Source organism: Colias croceus, chromosome 3, assembly GCF_905220415.1.
Source record: "Colias croceus chromosome 3, ilColCroc2.1".
Lineage (NCBI taxonomy): Eukaryota > Metazoa > Arthropoda > Insecta > Lepidoptera > Pieridae > Colias > Colias croceus.
Genome location: NC_059539.1, coordinates 7,399,067 through 7,419,380, shown reverse-complemented (window position 1 = coordinate 7,419,380; position 20,314 = coordinate 7,399,067). Strand labels below are relative to the sequence as shown.

The window sequence follows — 20,314 nt, the reverse complement described above, 5'->3', positions numbered from 1 at the left end:
AATTGGATCTACAGAATCAGCAATCAAATACACAGGACTGTTTGTTCAATAGGTTTGGAGGAATAACTTGTGCAAAGTGAAATACTTATGTCTTTTGTGACTGAGCATACATGTGAGTATGTATTTGGATCCGTTTGTGTATTGAACAATAGTATACTTTGATCAAGCTCATGGAAATGCAATGCTCTTATAAAATTAATTTAATTAGTGTTTATAAATAGTCATTGTAAATAATTATAAATATTTAAGAGGGATGAAACGTCGTACGGCGCGATCGTACGCTGTAAATAGTTCAGTTTATATAATTAGATATTGTTTAGAGATTCGATATTTGTAAATTACTTTGTAATAGAGCGTCCCATATAGTGTTATCGATTGTTTATCTATGATCACTGTCACAAATCACAATTCTGCATTTCTAATCTCCCCGTTGTTGAGAACAGTTCAAATTGTAAGGGTTGTAATTGTTTTCGCATAATGATATTTTTTTAATCGAGTCAAACGAGTCACACGCATAGGTGGGTGCGGGTGGTTGTGGCCGATTCGATCCAAATGGTTTATATTTATTACAAAGTAATCGCCTGGCGTTTTATTAAGTGTTTTTTTCGGACCTACGTATAGTTATATAGATATTGCAAAAGTATCCCAATGTATATTGTGTGCACAATGATTTAAAATACTGTACATAAAATAATTTTGTAAATCAAAAAAAAAAAAAAGTAATGATTAAGTGTTCGGAACTTGGAAAATGATTTTGCAATTTTAACGTTTTAAGCTAAACCGCGAGGACTGTTATTGTATAAAAAAATTATCACTACTTATGAAGGTTGTATGTCCAGATAACTATTGTGTTTTTTATATCTTAACAATTCTATTGTAATATTTAAAACCGTTTAAAGGTTAGATAGAAATAGCAAGGTTAACTTAATATTTTTATCATAAGTACTTCTGTAGTCGTGCAGTGGATTCACTCTCGCCAAGTTAAATAGCTTTTAGAAACTGCATATCATTCGGATCTCGCATCTTCTAGTGCTTGTTTCGAACATACCACGTATTATGTTTCTTTGCTTCGGTTTCAATGTTAGCACAGCTTAGTCCTCTCCGACCGTCTCTCGGGTCAAGTGGCTAGTATAATTCGGCGTAAAATATGTAGGTCGTGTTCACTTTTATGGCGTGAATAACTAATGCGTTGAATCTTACGGAAGAAAAAGAAGATTTCTTTCGGACGGTTGAACTCACATTTAGATTTTCTTCAAAATTGATTGTTTTTCAGAAAAACATAGTGTGGATAAATTAATGCGACAGAGGCAGAATTAGGTCTACCTCATAACATCCTACAGAACGCTACGGTATTTTTTATAGTGGTAAAATATCCACTTATTCTCACTTTAGTCTCAAAGGGTCAATAAGAAAATTATTTTCGTCTGTTGAAGTTTTGCGGATACATATACCATGGATGTCTAGATATAGTCTACTTAATTACTAAAATAGATACAATTAAGCTTGTGTTTTCTACTTAAATTATTGTTTAATAAGAGTGTCAAATTTTTTAGGGAATTTGTAATTATCTTATGTTAATGTGTTTGGGCTCATTATTGTTTGATATCTTGAATTAAATATTAGCGTAGTTAAAGAACTTTCTTTTTTATTTTAATTAAATTAATGGCCAGCGCTGAATTAATATTGTCACGATTAAAAGACAAAATAAGAGTAATTTCGGTTTGATTTAAGCGTAAAATGTGTTTGTTATTTAGTTAATCGCACACAGATTCCTAATTGAATAGTAATATTCACATTTCAATTACTTTTTTTTATTTCGAGCGCTATTGATAAATTCACTGGTATTGTTCTATAGTCAATAAAATCTATGAATCTAGGGCGTAGTGTGACCTAAATCAGCCTCTGAAATAAGCAAAATATCGGACGGTCTGGGAAGGCCTAATAGAATATTTATTTTAATAAGGTGTGGTATGTTAGCTGTAGGCATTTTGAATTCTATTTCTTTGTCCAGATTTTTGTAAGCAATGTATAAGTACATTTAGTGTTAAAACAGCGAATCCATATTTCACATTGTATAAACGAGGACAATTGAAAGCAACAATTGCGATGATATGCAGCTTTATTTTGTACTAGTAGAAGTATGAGAATATTTTTTTACTGTGTACATGATGTTATAAATGTGATAATTAATTTTTGACATAATTAGAAATTGTGATTTAGTAAGGTGTGTAACTAGTTAATAGTTTATAATAAATACAAAAAGAACTCGCTTGACTAAATAAATTATACTACTGCCGAAGCGATGTATTTGTATCGTTGTTTTCCCATTTTTATATTTGGGTACTTACGTATATGCTGTTGTACTTTCTACTAATAAAAAAAAATCAGCATTTCAGGAAAATGAGTGTTTCGGCCCAGTATTTAAGACCTCTGTATCCCACCAATGCTGTGAATCGTTTGCTTCCTGAAAAATAAACAACCAAAATCTATAAGGCCTTTATTATTTTCCTGATTGTGACACATTTTATTTTTAAATTAAATTTCCACATTTATTATAATATTATAATACTAAGCATTTGAATGATATAAAACTAAAATATCAAATAGAGAAATACTTACGAGATGATAAAACTTATTTGCTGGTTCAAATGAAATACAGTGTCCTTTTTTGCTGTGTTTTTTGGTAGCTTTTGGACTGGCATAGTGCTTGGGTGAATTGTTGATAGATGGCGCTGAAAGAAAATGGTTTTTCCTTATTCTAAATTGGGGGAGGTAATCTTGCCAATTTCATTGTTTATTTCTTAAACAGTCTTGTAAAGTGCTTAAGCTGGATAATTTTTTCATCATCATTGTTTGCATTTTATTAAAATTGCTTTTACATTGCCGGATTTGCATTGCATTTGCATTTTCTGTTAAAGCATATCTTTATGCTTATTAATTACCTACCTCTCAATCAAAGATGAAGATTAAAATAACATTTTATCTGCACCAAAAATATAATGAGATCTATTGGTCATAATTAATTATTACCAAGGAGCATACCTATCGTTAATTAAGAGGGATAAAATAATAGGCCATTAAAATAATAGGTACCTAGTTACTATAATTTTATGTGGAACTTTTATAAACGAAACATTGTAACTACCATGCGCATTTTTCACTGATATTTTGTTTTAAATTTTTTTACGGCTATGTGTTTCAGACAAAAGTGCAACTGTATAACGATTAACGCGCCGACATTTTGACAAGAGCAGTCAGGGTTTCAGTGATACACAAAACTGGAGCGGTGTTCGATTTACGACTTTACACAGGCAATATACCTACATACATATTTTATATCTACAAAACACAGGCTGTTAGTTTCATTTTTTTTTTGTCTATATTTTTGTAAATGCGAAAGTAACTCTGTCTGTCTGTTACTCAATCACGCCTTAACTACTGAACCAATTTGCAGGAAATTTTGTATAGAGATATTTTGATACCCGAGAAAGGACATAGGCTAGGTACTTTTTACCCCGGGACATAGGATAGGTTTTATTCCGGAAATCCCACGGGAACGGGAACTATGCGGGTTTTTCATTGACTGCGCGGGCAATGCCGCGGGTGGAAAGCTAGTACCTATTATAATATTTATCTCTATATAACATAGGTACCTATTGCATATGTCATACTCATACGTAAATTACATATTTGTTTATTCACTATTCAGTACTTTATAATAAGTACTTATTAATTATTATAAAATAAATATTACCTACTATATTATATATACCTACTTACTTAGTTATTGGTTATTAAAATACGATAGGTACCGTTATATTTTAATTTTTATAACTAAGTACTATAACTAAGTATATAATATATTTTATAACTAATATAAAAGATGATTAATAAAAGGAAAATATATTGCCGCAGCGTTAGAATATATGTACATAGTTATTAGTTAGTATTATATTCTTTTCAAATAAACTTAGTTAATTTTCAACCAAATGAGGCGGGCCTTTAATTATGGCGCCTCTACCTTGTACCTAGCCAAATTCTCGAAAGTTGGGTTTCATATCTACCATTACTAAGTAACACAGTCAAGCTTAGTCAAATACCTAGTAGGTATTATATTATATATACTTGCTTATATTTTTTCTGTGATATATGTGTATTGTGTACCTAGGTATGTATGTATTTTACAAATAGATAAAACAGGTCTGATTTCATAGGAAGTTTCGTAAAAATTTCAAGTGTATCAATTTTTTGTAACATATGTTAACGGTGCCAAAATTTCATGACTAAGTTCCTGTACATGCTTAGTTTGCGCACAAGATGAAAACTTTATGCTTAAATCAAACTTTATCCAAAAGTTACAAGCACGTACTAAAATATGGCTTAAATATATTCTATTTGTCTGGAGAGTTTAATAGACGTACCTACCTACTTTAACCAAGCTTATCTGGCTGTGAATTAAGAATGTTTTTAATTATAGTAGGTAGGTAGGTATATAAACGTGAAGTTCCTTGTTTTGTTAATTTTGTCTCCACGTAACACGTTAGGATATAAAAATTTATAAAGGTATTAAACTACAAACTACTTAACATTATTTCGTTTCATAATAAACTTATCTCCAAAATAAAAGAAAGTATAAGAATAGGAACATGCTGGTAGACAGACGGCTTACATTGTTACGTCGCTCGTCTATCAAAGATAAATGACGAGGTTGAGAAAATGAGCCAACACAATTGTTTCAGTTGTGCCTGATCAATCCATATTGATGGATTATTATGTTCCTTGTATCATTGAGTATCGTTTGTATTACCTACCTATATCGTGTGTTATATGGGTGTACAGGTAGGTAGGTAATGATTAAAAATAAATAATCTGTTCCATACAATAAACCCTTTTCCAGATTAATACTTCGCTATCAGATTATTTTTATAGTGATAATGGTTTAAAAATACCTAACTACTATGAATTTTTACGTAAATAATGCTCCTACTAATATTACCTTACGGTCTACTTACTGAAGTTCACGTTTCGCGTAGAAGCTGTTTCACAAACAAACCATGCCCTATTTCACCCTTTCCGAGCTTTATTTTGGCAACAATATTTATACGGATATGAATATAATACCTATGTCTCAAAGTTTGAGTCTATCTGTTTATTAGGTACAAGTGATAACTGCGTTAAAAACAACCGACTTCAAACTTGCACTTGCAACATTTACAAATACAGACAAAAATTTTATGGGACCAATTCGACACCATCCCGCATCGAACAAAAAAAGAATCACGTAAATCGGTTCAGAAACCTCGGAGTAATCGGTGTACATAGGTACATAAAAAAACATACCGGCCGAATTGATAACCTCCTCCTTTTTTTTGGAGTCGGTTAAAAACCGAGGTAAATTTCATTCTTATATCAATCAACTTATAAGGAGTCAGCGCTAAAGTGTGGTCATAACGTCACGATCATCAGATGATTTGTTTTTTAAATGTAGGCTTTAGAAGGTGAAATTTGACCCAGTAAATTTCTCTGAATTCCGAATTGAATTTTGTTACCTGTCCTGTTGTATTTACAGCTAAATGGGTAACAAAGGACCGAGGGCTGTCCAAGGGGGTATTGAGCTGCCTCTAACTAACCATAAAATACCTAACATATTTATGCTCCTCCTTACCACATTTGAAATGTGTCAATGGAGGAGAAGCCATAGAATATATTTTGTAGATATATACCTTATATATACATAGTCTATATTTTGAAGATTTCCTTCCCGTTAACAAAAAAAGGTAAAACTTCGAATCCCGCCTCGTGATCGAAATTTTTCTATCCCTTGAAAATTTATAAGGTAAATTGATTCAGCTGTGAAGCAGCAATTGATGTGTTAAAAAGTCGATTGAAAGTCATATAACATTATTTTCATCAATATTTTATTGAGTGCAAAAATAATTAGTAAAATATTTATAGAAGTACAAAAACATAATACACACTGATATTTATAATATCAGTTGGTCGTTCTTTACTGATATCCTGGTAAAACATTGTGTGAACACGACACGAGTATTTCATAAAGTATGATCTGTTTGTGTTACCGAAAAGGGATAAAGTATGTTTATTCGTTACAAATATATACCTACCTATACCTATGTTACCTACTTAGCTTAGGACGTGTTGGCAGTAGGTATCTTGCGTAAAAAAAATAATGTCATTTATTTAGTTACTAGCTATCTATGAAAGACTAAAAGTAACTACCTTTATTGTTGTTTGTAAAACCAACACGCAGTAGGTCCTATGTTCAAATTCAAGTACCTAATAATTATAGGCTTAATCACTTATGTAGTGGACTAGTCCACACTAGCACCATTGCTTGCTGAAATGTACATAGCAATATACCTACAAAAGAACGAATGCAATTCGCATTTCCCAATTTTCAGTACAGCATTGTAGTAGCTTACAATTCCGTCAACGACAAAGGGAAATTTTTACAAGGCTTTAGGTACTTTAAAATGAAATTTTAGTTCCTCGCTAAAGAACCTACGTAGCTGCGTCTGAATGCGGTTGATTTCATTCATTCGTGAAATTGTTTGAGTAATTTTACTTAGCTACCAAAGTATTGAGTATCTATCTATAATGGCAAGTGATGAGGAATTTTATTGAAAATATTCATATCGATTGGAGCTGTGCCTGTGCATGAAAATTTACCTACCAATAAAAATACACACTGTAATTATTTTCAGTCTACGCATGTTTTTGTCATGTTCATCTTGGAACATAATATTTAAAAAATAACAATACATGTTATCTGCATAGCCATTTACTTATAGATATACCTATATGTATTTACTTGGTGTCGTTATCCTTTCGCTTTATCAAAGTGTCATCAATCTTGCCTTGCTTACAGAATACAGAGGGCGAGTGACTGATGTTGCATACTTTAGCTGTTTTTATTTACAAACTAAAGGATGATTTCGGCTCAATTTACTGTGAACGACAGTAGGGGAAGACAAAAGAACGATTATTTTTCAATATAAGCTTGCTCTTTAATTTTGTTATGCCTTGTTCATGTAATTGTATCTAAATTGAGCGTTTAAACGTTTAAGGATTGTTTTGAGCTCTAGATAAAATAAACAGCATTACTTAACTATGTTGTATCTACGTTAAAAGTATGATTTAATAATTTAGGCCAAATCTTATATTACTATAAATTTAAACTCCGACAAAACATAAGAAATGAGATAGATAAGCGAAATTGCTAGCAGCAAGCGCCTCGGTCGCGCCATACGCCTTCACAATAAATTAAAAATTTAATTAAACTACGAGAGGTCACAACTCACAACTGTTTGATAAACGTTCTCGCTAGCCTTAATTCAGTATAGAAGGATTGTACCTACTTTTTTGATTTAACCCATCTTAAATATTTCACTAGGTGCAAACTTGAACAAATCCGGTGTAAAGATTTTTTCTTTTAACTTTATCGCACAAGAAAATTTAGTCCATGTTAATCAATTGTAAGGGAACAACGCGACGCTTCATTAAATTTATAATAAGGAGATATAGGTACATGCTAAACATGTTGGCAAACAAAATAGCTGTCGACGCCAAATGGGTTATTGAATGGCTATTGAAATACTAATTTCTGCGTAAAATGAACAATGTCTGTGAAAATTCATTGAATTAAGCTATATTTATTATTAAAATATACTGGAATCTAGGCCATGAATGTTTTCAGTGAAAAATATTTTCTGTGAGAGTACAAACCGACATTGTTGTGACATTCGTCAGCTCGCTCCCATAAAGATCAGCATTCACAATAGTAAAATTAGTCCACGGGCGAGTCTTCGAAATAGAATAGAGAAAAACGGTAAGATTACGACCAGGTATAGATGAGGGATTTGGCTATCCACCTCCAGCTATATGGTATGCACAATTACAATTATACATATCATTTAAATGGTGACTGGTGTCATAGCTACGGGCTATGGTAATTAACCTGGGATGGTTTTCAAAGAAAATTAATCATATTTCATATTTATAAGTACTTTAACAAGTTACTACCTACAACTGGTGACGTGAAGTCAGTGATAATAGCAATATGTTTGCATAAACATCAGATAAGGTTGCATCCTCAAGTGAGTGTGATTTAGATGCAAACTTCAGTACGCTTCTCCCAAATTGCATTAACTTCTCTGAACTGTCTCGAACGTGGTGGGAATGTTGATAATAATCAGCCTTGTTATGATCGAGCCGAACTGGGTGTCAGCAATTTAGGAACATCAATCGGTAGTTACGCATTATAATGATACCTATATTAATTATTAAGCTATACCTGCTGCATGTTGAGAAACGAATAACAAAAATTACCGAATAAAAAATTATTTAAAGAACATTCCATCAAATAAGTAGGTACTTACTAAGATGTAAAGATTGTAATAATAACGTACTTAGTACTTAAGTAGCCGAAAACAATTTTCCATGAAATCGTGCAAAATTCCGTCTTAACTGGGTTAAAGCAATCAAGATCCGCGGAAAAAATGGCAAGCTCGTTAATGCGATTGGATTGGAAGGAAGTGTTTTACCTAGACGTTTGTTCAGTTTTTGGGTCGGTGACGTAACATACCAAATATGATGTGCATAACACAATATTTTGTTTTGTCTAGCAATGGTAAAATCATCCAAAAAACAACTAGCATGGACACTGTCATGTTGATATTTGCTGTGTTTCGAGTTGTGACCAAGGTTTTGACTGTTAATTTACATAGTCTGAGAGTATAGGTACTGCATGCGTGAAATCTCACAGGATCGTCAAAAAATAATATCGCGTCTACATAGAGCAAATGAAATACCAGATTCTAATGTTGACTATATTATAAAGAGAAAAAGTAATATTTTGTTTGTTCACATAACTAACGTATAAAGGAGGAGCGTATTAGAAAACCTATTATTTATTTAGTAGAAAGTTACTTTTTCCCGATTTCCTATATCCTGGTGAACAAGTGCGTGCGGCTAGTATTTGTAAAAAATGTTTATCGCATTTATTATAAACATAACGAAGGGACAACAAAGAGTTTATAATATGACCATATGCGATATAAACATTTTAGTCCATACTAAAAGAATGAACTTCGTTTAAAAATGCATAATATTATTTCAGAATTTGTATTCTGTGCTTAGGTAGGCATTTTTCACGTTACTAGGTCATGTGCGAAGCGCTCCGGCACTCGGCTCTGCGGAAGAAAAACAATGGACAGCCTATTGTGACGCCATTCGTCTTTTTTGATAACCAATTTGCGGTAATTTTTAGTATATATGCATTGCTCGTGGAAAACAGGAGTAAATATAGGTATCCTACTTATATTATAAATGCGAAAGTTGGTGAGGATGGATGTACATACATATGTGTGTGTATTTAAGTATGTTTGTTACTCTTTCGCGCAAATACTAGGTACTGATGAAATTTAGCACACATAAAGAGCACAGAGCAAGTAATATAGAGGGTAACTTTTAGTAACACATATAGGGTTTATCCCGGAAATTCAACGAGAACGGGGACTTTACGGGTTTTTCTTTGAAAACGCGGGCGACGCCGCGGGCGGAAAGATTGTATTCTGTGCTTAGGTAGTAAACGATATTAAAGCTGCTTTGTCGATATTAATATCAAATATGTATATACATGGTACATACCCATGTTGGATGTAATGCCTGACATAATATTTCTGTGTCCTGTGTCATTTTACTAAATATAAAAATGCATTGCAATTTTTAAAAAAATACTATCAGATAACACGATGCTTTGTGATTGATTAAGGCTTGGAGTTAATACATAAAAGTTAATCTACGATCATCGCGCGGGATAACTTTTTAGTATGTTGCAATAAATTGCTCATATTCAACAGCCCCAGATTAAATTTACAGGCTTAACGCACATCAATTTGTGTAATTAAAAAGTATAATTGAAATCACGTGCAGTCAAAATGTGTGAACTTTTAGTTAGGTATTTCCATTTAAGCCAAATTGTTATAAAATATGATATCATTTGAAGTATAAAGGAGGTATTGTATTTTGTTTTTTTAATTATTGGTTACTTATCACAAAATCTTGTGAATTTTGTTAGTTTATCGGTTAGAAGTCATACTATAGGTATGATGTATTTCTAAATGAGAACTAGGTATAGCGAGCACTGAGCAGCACTTTATTAAAAAAAAGTCAAATTAAAGAAATGCAGACATAAACACACAAGTAAAATTTATTTGAGTGATTTAAATTGAAATGAAATCTTGGTCAGATGATTTATTTAAAATAAATACTTAAGTACCTTGTAAACCTATACTAAAATCTAGTGAAAAGCTGAATTCGTAAATTTATGAACTACCTATATCAATCAAATTGAAGAATGTTTATTTCTGAGATAGGTACCTTAACTTTCGCTTACCTACCTATTCTTTCATTAAAAATATTACGCAATCCCTTATTATATTATTATGGTCTTCTGAAGTGGACTCGTTCCGGTCAAGGCTGTCTATTCAAGTCTTCAGAGTCTAACTCAGCAACTTCAGTCTCATCTATAATAGCATTATTACAATGACATATTTGTTTACTTTATAGTTTAATTTAATAATAATCCTCACGTAGAGAACAAAACCTAATTAGCCAGCAGTTGGGAAACATTCGCGAACGTAGGTAATCTAGGTTTCTCTTTGAGGTAAGCGATTACTGCGGCAACCACTCGCAATTACAGGTTACACAATTTCTACCGACATGATTGGAGCTAAGTGCACATAATGTGTGCTGAACGGTAATATATAAAATTTGGGATAAGCAAAGGGTTTTTTTCTAGTATTATTTTTATAGTGACCCGCTCTTGATGTGCCTCTGGATATAAAAGGTATAAGAGTAGTTAAAACGCCGACCTTCCTCTTGTGATATAATGTGTAAAATATAATAGATATAAGAATAAAATGCATATATTTTTTTAATAATAACAAAGTTGACAAAATATAGGTACGTATCGCAAACGTAAACGTCCATATTATCAATATGGTACCTACTACCTACCTACTTGTAGTAAAGGTACTGCATACCTATATATTGCACCCAAAAAGCGTGTTGGTGTTGAAACAGAATGCTTAGTTGTGATTTGCATCATGCACAAATCGTAACTAACCAACCTTAGCGATACGTGCCGCTAGAAGCCACTAGTTTCTCAGTGCTCGTGTATGGAAATTGGAACAGACGAACTGAAAGCTTCGGTGTTTTATATAATTACACACAACTCAAACATCACTTGCGCACTCTTCAAGCACAGAGTCAGAAACATTAAGCGCTACATTGAAGTACGGCTTTGAGGCACAAGGAACGCACCATATGATTCCCTCAAGTCGACTACGAAAATACATAAAAGTTTTCGTTTATAGATTTTTCACGTTATCTGCATAATTTTCTTCAGCTATGCGATTTTATCAGCTATTCGATTGTGCTTCGCTCGTGACAGGTTCAACGAGCGAAAAAGAAATTTCACCTCGTGTTTCTTAAGATCGATAGAACATCATACCTATTGATAGTTTTCTATAACAAAAAGTATAATCTATTAACTATAGAATTAATTTCTACATATTTGTACCTACCTTCTGTCTACTACCTACCTATAGGTACTTATTGCAATAGGAGAAAAAGTTGGTAAAAGCAATGAGGCTGCAATTGTTGTGGTTTCATATTATTAAAATAATTCATGTTTACAGGCGATAATAAATAATAAAAACGTGTGACAAAGATTGATAATAATAGTGTCCGCAAAATTACAGACACGAGTAGGCATTTGCTCATTCGAATGTGGTTACGCATTAAATGCAGGCGGTTTCATTACGGCTTATTTTAAACAGCTATTTGAATGCAACAAAACTTAACCAATCACGATTTAAAATTAAATTAAACGGCTTGATGAAATAAATGATTTGGTAAATTGAAGTGGTTTATGTATAGTTAACAATAATTATACGTTATGCTGAACATTTTTTCCGCCGTGAAACGAAAAATCTTTAGTTCAAAAATACCACGGTTCATTGAATTTATCTGTAATGAACGTTGTTATAACTCAATATTTTAAGCATTTAAACGCGTTGATTCACCAATGCAGTAAAATAAATAATAAAGGCGAATATGTGAAACAATTAAATAATACCTATTACCTGTACAATGGCGTCGCTAAGTGAATTGTATTTTCCCTATTTAGTAATTCCAGATTATACATCAACACGCCAAACCTAGTTTGCCAAGCCTTAATTTAGGAACGATCATTTAGCCAACATGTCCGCAATAATCACATTTCTAAAACGGCCAGTAACTATATGCAGTGTTCTAACTTCTAGCGCATATGATTTTATTACAAACTAGCGGTGTTAGCAATTTTCTACGACCATAGGAATAAATTAAGATTCGCATAACGAGATTTTATTGATTGCTCAGCAATTTTCTAGGTAGATACCTACCTATGACAAATATTTTGACTAGGTTGAATAAAGGTCTCTTTGAGAAAAACATGGGCAACAATTTATTTCTTTTCTTAAATTAGTAGATAATACCACCTTTCCTACCTACCTTTCTCGAGTAACCGATTGCATTACGATTTACGACACGAACGCGGTTTAACGATATTATAATTCTGTTTTCTATAGATGACGTAACAATAATTTAATGGCTTATTCTTAAACGTAAAAGCTTTACTGCAACGCAACAGCGAGACTTGTAATTAAATTATATGGGATAAAGTTAACGTGACATTAGTTGACAAAAGTTATGTAGGTATATTGAATTGGCTGCTTTCAAAGGCATACTCAAGTAGGTATGTAATCAGTTGACATTGAACAAATAAAATTAATTCGCATTACCATCTGTTTCCCGGGCAATATTCATTCGTATCTCGTCGTGCATCAATATTGTCGGGTATATCACGTACGCCAGCGTTTCATTTTGCACATGCTTTAATATGTTTCAGTTCACGTTATTTGCCACATTTGTTAGTCGTATTTGGAACTACACAACCAAAAATCGATATAAGCTTACGCAAGTTTGCATCCAATTTCTATGTGCCACGAAAATTGTCAAATGGTAAAACATTTGACTTCTGGATTTCACAACAGGCTCACAAATTAGGTACATGTGCATATATATCATCAATACAATTTTAATTCCATAAAGGATTATTCCATAAATAAATGGATGAACCGATTTTGACACTATATGAAAGAACCAGCGTCGAAAAATATGCTGCCTAACAAAAAAAAAAAAAAAAACCGCATCTAATTCGTATTACCCATTAGCGAGCTACGGTGGTACAGACAGACTCACAAACACCCAAGGAATAAATGTAGCGTATAACTTACGTAATATGCCTAATATACCGTTTCTGAGATTAGCGTGCACAAACATACGGACAAACAGACCAAATTTTTTTAAAGCGATTTAATAATTACACCTATTTTTTTACATAATATTTTCATTGTACAGACATCACTTTTCTACAATTTTATTATATTATTGATTGATGATAAACCTCAATAATGATAATTGAACTCGCAGTTCAAGATTCGACTCTCGCTAGCATCTTTTAAAATTTAATACATTATGTGTAGATACATTCGTGCATTCGAATAATTAAAATGAAACTGTTCCTATTAATCACATTAGATAAATCAACTTCGTGGAGTAAACGGACAATATTAAAATCTTATTTGTTCTGCTGATAAAGCTCTCGAAATTTTGGAAAGCAAATTCTTCAGTGAACTTCCTACAATTCAGCATTTTTATATTATACTAGCGGCCCGCCCCGGCTTCGCCCGTGGTACATATTTACGTTTTCTCTACATAAGAACCATCCTCGTACTACAAGGAATATAATAAAAAAAGAATTATCGAAATCCGTTCAGCCGTTCTTGAGTTATGCGCTTACCAACACATTTTGCGATTCATTTTTCATATTATAGATGTCTTTTAGCAGTAAAAATTATTACTTAGTGACTTGTAAATTAAAATAGGGATATGTATTGATGAATTTGTTTATTTTAACGATACACAAAAAGTCAGTTTCGTAAGCTTTTTCTTGAGCATACGGTTCGAAATTGTCCGTTTAGCATTTACAGAAAATAAATACAAAACATGAAGTTATTCTTATGATTTATTTGCAAAATTATTCAATTGATTTAAAAAAAATAATTTAATATGATTATAATGGCTATTACCTATGTTTGAATATACCTTCATTTTATAAGCCCCCTGACGCAGCCGCTATAAAGCATTTTCATAGTACGTCACCATAATATCAATTTTCATATTACTTAACTCTCCAATATTTATTTGCACTTTAGTAGATACTCATATTAATTTATCTTTATGGAAATATTCAGCGTTATTAATATAAATTACCTTTGAAATAATGCATGCTTCGTATTAATTCGTGGAATATTTAATTTAATTCACCATTATACCTCTATAGGTAAGTACATAAGTATGTGAAATCCACAAAAATTCACACGAAAACTCGAATGTTTTTCGTTCAGTTAAAAGGCCTTTTGTGCTAAAATCGTCTTTATAAATCTTCTCCTAGGAGAGATTTCTTCCATATCATTTATGAATATGAACGAACTCTTAACGAAGCTCGCAGTGTTCTCTTATCATGAAAGATGTAATGGTTTTCATTTATTTTGTTTATGTTCCAGACCTCATATTTATTTATGTTTGCGATTTAATTCATTTCGCTCAGATATGTTTTCACTACATTTCTGTTTTATTACGTGAGTTGTATGCTTCTTAGGTTCTAAGAATATGTAATAGGTAAGTTTTATGATAGAAAACTGGATATAGAACTCATTTATTTCACCTTGAAACATTTTTCAAGCAAAGTTTGATCAATACGATGCTAGAGTATGTGGAAATGAACGCTTGAACAAACGCTTTGGGCTAAAATTTAATTTCATAGTTTAACTTTCTAACTCATTTTAGGTCGGTTCAAATTTCATACAATTAAATACTGTGTTATTTTTAAAATTGTGTGACTCTACATATAACATGATAGTGTGCAGAGAAGGAAGGAAGGATAAAAAGGAATAAATAAAACAGATTACATTTTTCATACTTTATTCATTCTTTTATGTAATTTTCAGAGTTGTACAACTAAATAATCACAGTTGAAACAAAACATAACTATGTAATTAATGTCTAAAATAAAATTACGTGCACCGATTACGGTGTGGTGTGGGTCTCGCCCTCATTGTTTGTACTGGGATTGTGTGCTCTGCCGTCTTAATTAGTGTACATACAGTATTTTAATAATCACCAAAATGCAGTGAAATATAAAGTGCTATTTTCATGTGTACCTATCTTTAGTAGAAAGCGGTAACATGTCGAGTAGCAGCTGCGGCGAAACGTTACTCATGATGCATAAATTTCGATCACAAATGTTTTTGCTTTAAATGTAACAACGATAATTTCGTCGGTAACATGACAGAATACACCGAGCGTGGAATATTTACAGCGATTATCTATATATCTTTGGTAAAAACGTATTAAATTGTAAAGGTACACACATCGGAGACAACGCAGAGCTTATTCAAAGAAATATCAAGGTTTTGTGCATCGAGTGGCACGTCACTGTCGATTGAGGAGAAAGTATCACGTTCATTATAAAAAAGTTCAAAAAATTAATATACAATATCATATTATGTATACGACAGAAATATAAAATCGGACCAAACTCTATCGTAATTCGTCTATATATGATTACTGGCAGTGTAATGATATTATAAAAGAACAATAAAACCTAGAATATCAATCTCGGACTAACTATTAACGTCTACTTACACAAATAGTAATTAACGAGAATTGCTTTATTATTGAGACTTGAATATTCATTTTGAGTGCAAACTAGAGTGTTCTTACAGTAGGTATTCGAAGTCTATATGTAATGAAATAACCGAATCTACATAATCTTAGGCTTTCAAACGCATAATAAAAATCAGTCATTTTAACATAAGACGTAATTCAGTATATTCTAAAATTTACACTGATCCTAATTCGATGTCGAGGTGAGACAGTATTTGCGAAACCTTCAATAAATTTAATTATTATACTATAAATTCTTAAAAATTAGATTTAAATTAGTGACTTCTAACGGTTCCGGGGACTATCTCACGTCAAAATCGATAACATAAATCTAGCACAACACTCTTAGTAAGTTATTGATATTTTCCTAGGTGCGACTAAATTTATACGTAAATATATGAATAAATAAAGTGCAAACACTTATCGCTATGTTCATTAGCTGCATCGATAATAATGCTAATAAATTGGCACTGTCCCATTCATTCGGCGCTCGTCGGAGCCGACGCCGCGCTCTCGCTCGCACGCACTCGCTCGCACATCGCGCGTCCCGCTCGCTCACTCCCGCGCGCCCCACTACCTCGCGCCCACTCTCTCCGAGCCGACAGAAAACTCTCCTCTATCAAAACTACGTACATATTATTATTATTATTTACCGAGCCGATGCCCGCACGCGGCACGTGACGCACGTGGGTATCTAAAATTTATCAACTACTCTACATGGAGACTTTAGGAGAGGAACACCAGTTATTGTACACTTACGAAGAGATTTCGAATAGAGATCGATCGATTCATATTAGACTAAGTTGGGGGTAGAATTTTATTAAATATTTATATGTACATCCCCCGGCGATCGATCCACGTATTGAATGAGCATTATAAACTCGACGTCCGTTCGGACGAATTTTTTAAATATTATTATTAATCATTAATATAAAATATAACATATATTTTTATAGTAGGTATAACGATTCGTAACGGAAGGGCCGTAAGTTAAGATATATCACGTAAAGCTGCGGACTTACAAAATACTCGTATAAATTATTCACATTTATAGCACACTATCTACAAACACCCACGGTTCACTTATGGCCCTCCTGCATAAATCCACTTACATCGATAACTTCCAATAAAATACTGACTCATAATATTTATGGCTAACTCGAATAAACTTATATCAAATATTTGGTGAAGATACACGTTTTGTCTCAAAACGACGCAATACGCCCCAAACGAGACGCTCTTAAGCTAACACGTCTATTAATTAAATATTAATAAACTAAAATGTTCGTGAGCACAGCCCACACTTTAGGTGCGTATCATATATTTGCCTAGCCTGTAAACATAAACAAAAAGACGCGGGTGGTGTCTCTCCCAAGATAGCTTAAAAGTGTCTTATTAAGTTAAGTTAGAAACGTGGGAGACAATTGACTAAATTTGCGCGATATAATGCGCGCGGTTTACGTTTAACCGAACCTACAGTTGTTCGTCCAGATCGGGGCCGTACAGGTCGGCGAGCTTGTCGAAGCGCGGACCCCAGGCGCCCAGATAGTCGTACTCGTGTGTCTCATCATCAGTACCTGTCAACAAAAATAACTCGATTATTCAGTGCATAAAATAATAAAAAAAATATATCAGTGAATTCTCATTATAATCTTCCAGTCCAGTCAGTCGGTTAAACAAATGGTGGTGCGAATTTAAAATATATCTACGAGATGGCAAAATAGAAATTCGAAAGGAGCATCTCTTGCACCCAAATGCTTCAAAAATTTGAAATTACCGGAAAACTCTCTAGGTACAAGTACCAGATAACTAAACTACTAACAATTTTTAGGACGGACTAAAAAATTTTTAGGTAATAAAAATAATGCTACTTCATCCACAATTAGATATTTATGAATTACAGTGAACTTCTTGCTCTTCCATCTCTAAATAGTAATAAGAAGGAGGAAAACTTATTTACGTTTAAAAAATAAACAATATAAAAAGGTACTGCAAAGAGCAACGTTTTAGACAAGCGGCAGTAATGAGCAAGCGACTTATCAAACGAATTCATAATCAGGTCTTTAGCGGTATTTGTTGGCGTATTGCTTCAGTCGCTAACTGCCACCATTGTACGAGCGCTTGGCGGTTGCAATAAGAAGTTAAAACAAGTGGAATTGAGAAAACGGTAATTTTTAATTCATATTATGGAATGGAAAATGTTTAATTCCGAATCGTCTTTAAAGTAGATTACGCTGAGATTAGAACAAAAGATTTATCAGTATTTTAACAATGCGTAACAAAGTAACGTATCTATCAAGTTCAATCTTTTGAAAGGTGTAATCTAAAACACTCACGAGTATCAAATAAAGTGTTTACAAAGCGACGCCTTGTCTCGCTTAAATTTCCACTTGATAAAATGAATTTTAAGCCAGCAGTCCTTTGTCCCTAGTGACATGGACATACTTTCGATCATTAGTCAATTATTTCGCCCACATAAGGAGGTGATCAATTTTCCGCAATCTATCAGGTCGAGAGTTCTTTCTTTGGTAACGGGAAACTAGCAGTTTAACAAGTTACTTAAGAAATCATAGATTAACAATGAATATTATTATTTTAATATAAGTTATAGTTACTTATTCAGGGATAGGTTTTCCAAGAACTTTAATGGGATTTGAATAAATTTAACAAATAATTTAAAAATTTGCTATCTAAATTAAATAAAAAATTATATTATAAGCATTTTCATGGAGAAAAATTTAAATTAAGCGAGGTTAATCAAACTCTCTAAATATAACGTAGAATATAACTTGGCAAGGTTTTCCGTTTTTTTTCATTTGTAGATTTGTAGAACTTATTCTATATTTTATATAAATAATTAGTTATACACATACCAGAAGCAAGAGACGACAAGGATCCAGCCGTGCTGCCGCCGCCCTCATACGCATAATTCCGCAGGTCGTCAAAGGGCGGCGCGTTGGGGTCGCTGTCGGCCCTTCGCTTGTGCTCCTCGATGAACATGCCCACGTTGGTCTCGCCCGGCATCGGGACCCCGATGGGAGGCGCCACTCCGACACCCATGGGACCGACTCCAAGCCCGACGCTCATTAGCGGATCTAAACAGATGGACCGTGGTTACAGATCGATCTTGTTGACGGATTGACTGAGAGAAGAATACAACTATTAGCAGCTAGCTGCTTGCAGGGAGACACAATTTTAATCGGTTAATAAATAAATAATAAATAAAATAAAATTCATTTAATAATTTGAAAAGATTTAAGATCCATTCGTTCCACTGTGACTACTTATTTTTTTTCCTTTCTTCTTTAAAACATGTTTAAAGACATGTCCTCAAATCTTTAAACGTATTTGTTACTTAGAATTATTATTTATTCATATTTATTCATGGATACAATATAGGGTATTGTTATAGCATAAATCAAGTTCCTAACAAAGCCTCTTCCATTTCCGGCACACGCCTGACGTTAAAAACTTGCAACTTTATCACATAAATCCAAGCTTGAAGTACAACTATGTAATTTGCGTCTCGACGAACGTTTTAGATGGAAGACGGTAAAGTTCTATAAAATTGGCTTAACCACGAAATTCAGCGCACACTTTACAATTACTTTACTTCTGAAATCGTTTTAATAATTAACAGCCTTATCTCGTATTTAAGCCCCAGATTTCATTACAAGCCTGAATCCCGAAATACGTATTTTGTGTTGTTGTGCATTATAGGGTTTTATGTTTGGGTTATATTTTAATTGGGGAAGACCGAATAATGTTACATAATTTGTTCCGCTCACAATAAGTCTATGAGATAAAGAGACCAGTAATAAAAGAAAATAAACTTTGTAATCAAAACTGATAGAAAAATGTCTACGAAAATAGAAAGATAAGGATTTAATAAAGTACATTTTCTTTTAAATTACTCCGATATTTTCCTTTTATACCTATCCTACAAACCTAGTTCCATACAAATTATGAGGATATAATGAAGTAATTTACCAATTAATATAAAAAACATAATATGATAAAATCGAGAGAATTTCGTAAAGGCTTGTCAATCAGTTTCAGTTGACAAATGTAATATGCCGTTAAAAAGGGTACGGTATGGGTAATGAGTTCCGGGATTGTATTACTATGTCGATGTTCAATAAAAACCCAATTATTTTTAAATTGTATTTTAAAACCTTGCCCTATTTGGACTTTAATTATGAGCAGTAGTTATTTAAATTGTTGCACGACTTAATTTTAATCCTTGAACAATTTTAACGTTACCTTTCTCATACGTACCTAAACTTTTAAAGTAAACATATTACATAATATATATATATATATTTTATACACAGAAAAGCTGTAGTAGTTAATAAACTTCAACTATTAAAAGGCAGCACTTAGTATTAAAAATCTTCGCTTGGAGTTGGTACTTACGTTTGTCATTAAATAAGTGATAACAATACTTCAAATGAGA

The 20,314-nt window shown here is 32.8% G+C and overlaps 1 protein-coding gene across 4 annotated transcripts in view; it reads right to left on the bottom strand.

Annotated features, from left to right (window-relative positions):
• Positions 1-15,100: 15,100 nt before the first annotated feature.
• Positions 15,101-20,314, bottom strand: part of LOC123706450 (neural-cadherin) — a 220,204-nt gene continuing 214,990 nt past the window's right edge. For all 4 annotated transcript variants that reach the window (XM_045655729.1, XM_045655728.1, XM_045655730.1 and 1 more), the window contains 2 exons: positions 18,732-18,953; positions 15,101-17,435 (listed from right to left, as the gene is read on the bottom strand). In XM_045655729.1, coding sequence (XP_045511685.1) covers positions 17,332-17,435; positions 18,732-18,953 — 326 coding nt within the window. In that variant the 3' untranslated portion in view covers positions 15,101-17,331. The remainder of the gene's footprint in view (positions 17,436-18,731; positions 18,954-20,314) is intronic.